Raw genomic sequence first — 9,458 nt, forward strand, 5'->3', positions numbered from 1 at the left:
CATAAGACTCCTGAACAGGTAATAAAATGGCTACCCGGACTATTTGCATTGTGTGCCCCCCCATCCCCTCTTTTACGCTGCTGCTACTCTCTGTCTATCATATATGCATAGTCACTTTAATCATATGTACATACTACCGAAATCAGCCTGACTAACCAGTGTTTGTATGTAGCCTTGCTACTTTTAAAGCCTCGCTACTGTTATTTTTCACTATTTCTTTACCCACCTATTGTTCACCAAATACATTTTCTGCACTATTGGTTAGAGCCTGTAAGTGAGCATTTCACTGTAAGTTCTACACCTGTTGTAGTCGGAGCACGTGACAAATAAACTTTGATTTGAATAAAACCCTCTATATTTATTGAAAGGAGCATCAACCTCATCACTGTGCACTTTCACCACCCTGTGAAGTTCATCATAATTTACTTAATCTGTAGCCTGAAACTGCATGCTTTCCCATGATGTCGTGACATTTGTTATTCAACATTTGGGCTACTTTACAGCATTAAAGGGTTTGATGGAAACCTGCTAAACGTCAAACCATTTTGAGGATGCGTGCACGCCTACAGGAGACTTTTGAAGTAGCCTAATCAGATTAAAACTTTGATTGATTGTGTTTGCCACATTTGAGATGTATTACATTTTTATAAGTTAAATGATAAATATTTAGGCTAGTCTAGGTAGGATACTTGTACTGTCCTGGAGCTTTTTGAGCTGTGTTTCATGTCTTCACTGGTCTTTCATGCACAATGATGCACCTGTCCGCTGCCTACAGTATCAGCTACTCATATTTGTACTTGTCAATATTGAAAATTGATGCAACTTGAATGCTTTTATGTGTGGTATGATTGCTAGTTAGCCTATTTCCGATCTGGACAAATGTTTCACCTACCACTATTATCACTATGAAAGATGGCAGGATAGACTTAGACCTGTGGTATAGTAAAGGTTAGCACATGGAAAAGCGTAGTGCATAATGGAAGTACCAAAACACCCTTGACATAGGGGAAGCGCATGCAAGCAGAAGAGGAAATTTGGCTAGGACGGAAGAAATTATATAGTAAAACCTGCAAGAGTTAATGTTAACCAGGAAAGAAAAAACACATTACGCCCCCCCCCTGCGCCCAATAAAAATAATACACACAACCCTCCCCAAAGCAAAAATAAATGAATACATTGACAACCCTCCCCTATTTTGGGCCACCCTTCCATCCCAGTAAATGTGATATATTCCTAAACACATTGCAAATAGGCTCAGGAAAACTCATCCGCGCACACACACACAGGCGTATCAGATTACTTTGTAGCTACCGTTATTTTCTTGCAATACGACTTGAGACGTTGAAGAATTTCAGCTTTGCCGAGTGGACTCGTGTCGTCCACTGTACCTTTGCTTTTCCATTAAATGTCATTGTTATGGAACAGCTTTGTTTTCTTCAAAAGATGAAAATAAATCTGACCTGTCATCGTCTCTGCTCGAGAAAGTCACTCTCGGATTTAAAGCGTATAGTATTTTTTAATTAAAAAAAAAAGTTTCTCCAAATATTTTGCACAATTAAAAATATACATTGCTAGAGGCTCTATGTTTTAGTTCATTGTAACAAAAATAAAAATGTTGAAATTAACGTTACAGTGGTGGGTGTCGACAGTTTAGATCAGACATGGGGCGTGTCTTGTGGTTCTTGAATGGGAATTTTAACCCGTTCACTCAATCAATTTATATCCAAAAACGTGTAACAAGTGCCATCCCACGGTTTAGTTAGTAATGGCGATTTCGTTGAGTGTATCATGATTTAGAGATGCAGACACATGTATTAAGTTCGATTCACTAACTGCACTGACAATTACAGCCGAGTACGAATAGCCACAGCGTAAGTTAGCTAGCTAACTCAGTTTTTCCATCCTTCAAAGCATCATTCGTTCCATCGAAAGCAGCCGAGTGAGTATTTTGAGTGAAATTTATGCACTTCACACGCGCTGGTCAATTTATGTTGTCGAGCTACGGTTGTTTGATTTGCTTTGTTTGTGAGAAGTTACAGCTAAGTTACTAACTACTCAAACGTGCACGGAGAAAGCCAATACACACCTTCCAACTCGATTGCTAACAGGTGCCCTTCGCCAGAACAGCTAGCTACTTCGGCCTGGCGCTGTGTCAACACTAGCCTGGGCTGCCGCTAGTGGGCTTCTTCTTTATGGAAGCCCACTATCATAATGGAAGCCCACTAGCGGCTGCTTAGGCTATGTCAACACTGGGCCTTGTTCAGTAGGACACAATGAGAACATTCATTCAGATAGAAATATAACCGACAGACATGCATTTTACACGCAGAGTAAAGAATATTTTCAGTATTGCACATGTAAAGTAAATTCCATGTCAGAGGCGTGTCTGTAACACAAAATACACTTCATGACAAAGTCTGTGGACACCTGCTCGTCGAACATCTCATTCATAATCATGCCATTAATATCAGTGGTGTAAAGTACTTAAGTAAAAACACTTTAAAGTACTACTTAAGTAGTTTGTTGGGGTATCTGTACTTTACTATTTATATTTTGGACAAATTTTACTTTACTACATTCCTTAAAGAAAATATTGTACTTTTTACTCCATAAATTTTCCTTGACACCCAAAAGTACTCCTTACATTTGGAATACTTAGCAGGACAGGAAAATAGTCAAATTCATGCATTTACTGAACATCTCTACTGATGTCTGAATGTTGTGGCTTTTCATAAATGAAAAAAATAACAAGAAAATGGTGCCATCTGGCTTGCATTATATAAAGATTTGTTTTATTATTTATACTTTTACTTTTGATACTTAAGTATATTTTTAAAACAAATACTTAGACTTATACTCAAGTAGAATTTTACTGGATGGCCTTTACTTGTTATTTTCTATTAAGGCATCTTTACTTTTACTCAAGTATGACATTTGGGTACTTTTTCCACCACTGATTTAATATGGAGTTGGTCCCCCCTTTGTTGCTACAACAGCCGCTTTTCACTAGATGTTGGAACATTGCTATGGGGACTTGCTTCCATTCAGCCACAAGAACATTAGTAAAGTCGGGCACTGATGTTGGGCGATTAGTCCTGGCTCGCAGTCGGCGTTCCAATTCATCCCAAAGGTGTTTGATGAGGTTAAGGTCAGGGCTCTGTGCAGGCCAGTCAAGTTCTTCCACACCGATCTCAACAAACCATTTCTGTATGGACCTTGCTTTGTGCACGAGGGCATTGTCATGCTGAAATAGGAAAGGGCCTTCTCCAGACTGTTGCCACAAAGTTGGAAGCACAGAATCATCTAGAATGTCTTTGCATGTTGTAGCGTTAAGATTTCCCTTCACTGGAACTAAGGGGCCTAGCCCGAACCATGAAAAACAGCCCCAGATCATTATACCACCTCCACCAAACTTTGCAGTAGGCACTATGCATTCGGGCAGGTAGCGTTCTCCTGGCATCCACCAAACCCAGATTCATCCGTTGGACTGCCAGATGGTGAAGCGCGATTCATCACTCAAGAGAACGCGTTTTCACTGCTCCACAGCCCAATGGCGGCAAGCTTTACACCACTCCAGCCGACACTTGGCATTGCGCATGGTGATCTTAGGCTTGTGTGTGGCTGCTCGGGATTGGAATCCCATTTCAAGAAGCTCCCGATGAACAGTTATTGTACTGATGTTGCTTCCAGAGGCAGTTTGAAACTCTGTAGTGAGTGTTGCAACCGAGGTGAGCTTGTGTGGCCTGCCACTTCGCAGGTAAACCGTTATTGCTCCTAGACGTTTCCACTTCACAATAACAACACTTACAGTTGGCCGCAGCAACTGACTTGTTGGAAAGGTGGCATCCTATTGCGGTGCCATGTTGAAAGTCACCTGAGCTCTTCAGTAAGGCCATTCTACTGCCAATGTTTGTCTATGGAGATTGAATGGCTGTGTGCTTGATTTTATACACCTGTCAGCAACAAGTGTGGCTGAAATAGCTGAATCCACAAATTTGAAGGGGTGTCCACATACTTTTGTTTATATAGCGTATGTCCATGTGAAAGTTCCACAACAGTGCCCTAGTAGCTTAATGAACTAAGAAACACAATCTGATTTACATACCAACCTTCCCTCTGATCTTACTTCTTCAGGTGCGTTCTCAGACCAACCAGGTGACCGACCGCAGTGTCCAGCTCCAGCCCAGCAGTAATGGCTCCCCCTACCATTGGTGCTGCTTCTCCCAACCCTCAGATCAGAGAGAACCCCCCTCCCAGGCAGGGCAGGACTCGCCGGGCCCGTGGAGGAGGAGGCCACAGCCGCCGCAGCCTCCTCCGCTTCAGTGTCATGCTAATGACGGTAAGACGCATGGTTACCAGCCACACCAGCCTGGTCAGACGCTTACTCCCCTTCCTGTCCTCCATGTGCTCTAGCCTGGAACGCATTGCCGTGGCAGCGGAGGGGTACACCACCACCAATACTCGCTCCACCAACGCAAATGCTCCCTTTATTGGGTCCTCCTCCACTCCTCCTGCTTCCAGCACCCCAGCCACTGCTAGCAGTGCGCACTCTAACCCAGCCAATCCACCCAGGGCACTCTCCTCCTCCACCACCACCACCACCCAGATCCGCAGTCGTACTCGCACAACCGGCACCCGTCGATCTCTCATCCGAGCCCGGACCAGCCGCAGAATGGGCCTGTCTCGTATCATTGAGACCCATCTGTCCAGACGAAGCTCCCTCCGTGAGAGGGACAGATGAGAGCACTAAGGAATGAGAGACTCAGATGGGGTTTCTGTTTTCTATGTTGCCTACCTTGTTTTTGGTGACCTGTTCCTTGGTTTGTTTTAATAAATGCCACCTATGAATGTAGATGGGTTTTGTTGACCTGCTAGCATTGCTGGCTGCATGTACAGTATTATCTGTGCCCAGTGACGTTTATTTTTTGTGAAATGTACAGATTCATTACCCTTACAGTACATTTAATTTTCATGTGGGTTCAAAGAGCTTCTACTCCATTTCCTTTTCCTGGTGATATTTGAATTGATGGTGTTTTTATATTGTTAGCTAAAATCATTGTTTCCCTTAGCCTAATTAATAATTGCAGACTATTCCTCAATGGTTAATGATTTATCATTGTTTGGTCCAGTGAAAGCACTGACTCTGTATTTGCAGTAATAATATGTACTTCTAAGGCATTGGTTGTTATTTGATGCTGTGGCACCGGTTCTTTACAAATTACATTAGTGCTACTGTGCAAGCCAAGCACTGTCCCTCTAATAGTAATGGAGTTTAATGCAGTGCTATAAGACTCTGACTCCTCGCTCATGTAGAAACTGCTCTGCCTTCTCATCAGGTTTGGTACCCATCATCTAACTATACCTATAAGGATGGTAACAATCGCTAATGGACAACATCACGTGATTATTTACTGAGCAATAACATTGCAAGAGATTGGGGAAGGTACCACACTGAGAAAGGATGGGAGAGAGCTTTTGTTTAGTGTAATTTTTCTAGCTTAATTTGTTATGCATCTGTCAATGTCAAAATGGGTGTCAATATGATTTATAAACCAAAGAATTTGTATATTTACTACTATAGCATATCATATACTTGATTACTTTTGTTATACGTTTACTTGTTCGTTTGTTTGTTCCTGACTTCAAATAAAGATTTGAATGGATTTTGTCAATGAGTTTTTAAGTGTTGCACATTCAGAGATGGTGACGACCAATGTTTTTTTCTTTCCACTAGATGGCGATAGTTCCTTAATTTTATGACGTTTAGTGTTTCATCGGAGTCGTTCAATGAAGACAACTTTAATAGTCCTAGGTTGTCATCCTTTTTGACTGGAGTCAGAGGGAGCAAGACAAAAATCTGTGCACGCAGCAATGAGACACAGACATTTTGGTTGTGCGGTTGTTGATGGATGAATGTGTTTAATCTTAGAGGTAGCCTATCGGTAACACATTTAAATATCAATATTTCCTGAATCAATCTGCAGTTGTATTTTCATAGCTGTACTCTGCTCTTTGGTTTTCAGAGACAAAACAATCACCACATAATGTTAAATTGTCTATTAGAAAAAAAGTTTAGAGTCAAGACATCACTTGACACAAGTTTACTTTGAGCACATCTTTCCAATTGTCTCGTTCTTCATGATGAACTTAGCAGAGATAAATCATAGTGCCAGTGCTCTTGCCATTGGTGTGAGTATACTATGGCTGCATCCCAAATGGCACCCCATTCTTCTGATCAAAAGTAGTGTACTGTGTAGGGAATAGGGTTTCATTGAACCCTTCTCACGGGAGGGCAGTAAAGTACACCAGTCAACAAATTACTTGTCAGGAGTTGTGCTGGGCTGTGTAGAGGCCATGCATTACGAGACGTAAAAGCATATCTTGGTCTTGTAACAATGAGAGTTACTAGACAGCTATCGTACCACACTGAATGGCTCAACGATCAATGCTGTCAGAACACTGCATCTTGACAGTTACACACGACTACACCAAATGCATGGATTCTATTATATTGAGTCCTCTTAAAGGCCCAGTGCAGTCAAAAACATGATTTTTCTGTGTTTTATATTTAATTTCCACACTACGAGGTTGGAATGATACTGTGAAGATGATAATGCCCTTTTAGTGTAAGAGCTGTTTGAAGAGAGCGGCTGAAATGTTGGCCTTCCATGGTGACATCACCATGCAGTAAATTAAATGTGTGACTCATTGGATGTTTAAAAATGTTTCCATTTTGCATTGTGTAATGATGGTGTTTTACAGTATTACTTACCCACCAGTGTGATATGCTGTGATATTTGCCTGTTGTCAAACTGGGACTGCTGCTCTGACTTTGGCTGTACATTTTTCGCTGGTAAAGTAGCTATTGGCAAAGTCAGAGCTAGTAAGGGGAAAAGGGTCAAGTGCAAGTGTTCGTTCACAAAAGTATATATATTTTTTTTTTGGTGGTTGAGGAGGGATGCTATGGGATTAGATAAAATACTCTTTAAAAAGGTAGGGTTCCAGATATTTTCGGAAGATGGACAGAAACCCTAGTTTCAGGGTGAAGCTGGTTCCACCATTGGGGTGCCAGGACAGAGAAGAGCTTGGACTAGGCTGAGAGGGAGCTGCCCTCCCTTAGGGGTGGGAGGGCCAAGAGACCAGAGGTGGCAGAACTGAGTACTCGTATTGGGGTGTAAGGTTTGAGCAGGGCCTGAAGGTAGGGAGGGGCAGTTCCTCTTGCTGCTCCATAGGCAAGTACCGTGGTTTGTAGTGGATATGAGTTTCAAATGGAAGCTAGTGGAGTGTGCGGAGGAGCAGGGTGATATGGGAGAATTTGGGAAGGATAAACAACAAGGCAGGCTGCAGAGTTCTGGATAAGTTGCAGGGGTTTGATGGCACAAGCGAGAAGCCCAGCCAACAGCAAGTTGCAGTAGTCAAATCAAATCAAAATCAAATCAAATGTATTTATTTAGCCCTTCGTACATCAGCAGATATCTCAAAGTGCTGTACAGAAACCCAGCCTAAAACCCCAAACTGCAAGCAATGCAGGTGTGGAAGCACGGTGGCTAGGAAAAACTCCCTAGAAAGGCCAAAACCTAGGAAGAAACCTAGAGAGGAACCAGGCTATGTGGGGTGGCCAGTCCTCTTCTGGCTGTGCCGGGTGGAGATTGTAACAGAACATGGGCAAGATGTTCAAATGTTCATAAATGACCAGCATGGTCAAATAATAATAATCACAGGCAGAACAGTTGAAACTGGAGCAGCAGCATGGCCAGGTGGACTGGGGACAGCAATGAGTCATCATGTCAGGTAGTCCTGAGGCATGGTCCTGGGGCTCAGGTCCTCCAAGAGAGAGAAAGAAAGAGAGAATTAGAGAGAGCATAATTAAATTCACATAGGACACCGGATAGGACAGGAGAAGTACTCCAGATATAACAAACTGACCCTAGCCCCCCGACACATAAACTACTGCAGCATAAATACTGGAGGCTGAGACAGGAGGGGTCAGGAGACACTGTGGCTCCATCCGAGGACACCCCCGGACAGGGCCAAACAGGAAGGATATAACCCCATCCAGATGGGAGTTGACAAGTGCCTGGATTTGGACCTGCACCACTTCCTGTGTGAGGTAAGGTCATACTCTACGGATAGTGTGGAGTATGAACACGCAGTAGCGAGTCACTGCATTGATGTTTGCCGAGAACGACGGGGTCTTGTCCAGGGTCACTCCAATGTTCTTTGCACTCTGGGAGGGGGACACTGTGGAGTTGTCAACTGTGATGGAGAGGTCTTGGAGTGGGCAGGCCTTCCCCAGGAGGAAAATAAGCTCTGTCTTGTCGAGGTTGAGCTTGAGGTGGTAGGTCGGCATCCAAGCTGAGATATCTGGCAGAGATGCGTGTCGCCACCTGGGTGTCAGAAGGAGAAAGGTAGTTGAGTGTCATCCGCATAACAATGATTGGAAAGACCATGTAAGGATATGATGGAGCCGAGTGACTTGGTGTATAGAGAGGAGACAATAGGCCCTAGAACCGAGCACTGGGGGACACCAGTAGTGAGAGTATGTGATGCAGACACAGATTCTTTCCACGTCACCTGGTAGGAGCAGCCTGCCAGGTAGGATGCAATGCAAGAGTGTGCAGAGCTTGAGACACCCAGCCCTGAGAGGGTGGAGAGGAGGATCTGATGGTTCATGGGTCGAAGGCAGCGGATAGATCTAGGAGCATGAGAACAGAGGAGAGAGAGTCAGCTTTGGGAGTGCGGAGAGCATCCATGAGACAGAGAAGAGCCGTCTCGGTTGAGTGGCCCATCTTGAACCCTAACTGGTTAGGGTCAAGAAGATTGTTCTAAGAGAAATAGCGAGAGAGTTGGTCAGAGACAGTCCTCCTCCGTAAGTTTAATTTTCCTCCATTTTCGCTCAGCTGCCTGCAGCCCTGCTCTGTAAGCTCACAATATGTCACTCAGCCACGGAGAAGGAGGGGAGGGCCCAGCAAGCCAGGAGGAAAGGGGACAGTGCGAGACATAGGGTGCGGAAAGGGTAGTAGGGTCGAGAGGCAGAATCAGGAGACAGGAGGGAGAAGGATTTAGCAGAATGGAGAGATAATAGGATAAAGTGGAGAGAGTAGTGGGAGAGAGAGTGTGAAGATTGTGTCGGCGCATGACCATCTGGGTAGGGCTGAGTGGCTAGGCTTGGAGGAGAGGGAAAAAAAAGGAAACAAAGTAGGGATCAGAGACCTGGAGGGAGGTTACCGTGAGATTAGTAGACGAACAGACTCTAGTAAATATGAGGGCAAGTGTATTGCCTGCCTTGTGAGTGGGAGGGGACTGGAAAAGGGTGAGGTCTAAAGAGGCAAGGAGGGGAAGAAAGAGTTGGAAAGAAATTAATCAAAGGTAGACTTCAGGAGGTTGAAGTCGCCCAGTACGACGAGCGGTGAAGAACCCTCAGGAAATTAGCTTATCAAGGTGTCAAGCTCAGGTGG

The 9,458-nt window shown here is 44.0% G+C and overlaps 1 protein-coding gene across 2 annotated transcripts; it reads left to right on the top strand.

The window, feature by feature from the left end:
- The first annotated feature begins 1,738 nt into the window (after positions 1–1,738).
- On the top strand, positions 1,739–5,556 carry LOC139412041 (uncharacterized protein DDB_G0280205-like). 2 transcript variants are annotated; one of them, XR_011634660.1, is made up of 3 exons: positions 1,739–1,939; positions 4,135–4,339; positions 4,414–5,556. XR_011634660.1 is itself a non-coding variant. In XM_071158829.1 (2 exons), exon 2 carries the CDS (start codon positions 4,193–4,195, stop codon positions 4,739–4,741), a length of 549 nt encoding a protein of 182 aa, XP_071014930.1. In that variant the 5' UTR covers positions 1,739–1,939; positions 4,135–4,192; the 3' UTR covers positions 4,742–5,556. The 2 variants fall into 2 exon arrangements, 1 of the variants encoding a protein (XP_071014930.1); XM_071158829.1 differs by having other exon boundaries at positions 4,135–5,556.
- Positions 5,557–9,458: the final 3,902 nt, after the last annotated feature.

The sequence above is a fragment of the Oncorhynchus clarkii genome, chromosome 6, assembly GCF_045791955.1.
Source record: "Oncorhynchus clarkii lewisi isolate Uvic-CL-2024 chromosome 6, UVic_Ocla_1.0, whole genome shotgun sequence".
NCBI classification, from domain to species: Eukaryota; Metazoa; Chordata; class Actinopteri; order Salmoniformes; family Salmonidae; genus Oncorhynchus; species Oncorhynchus clarkii.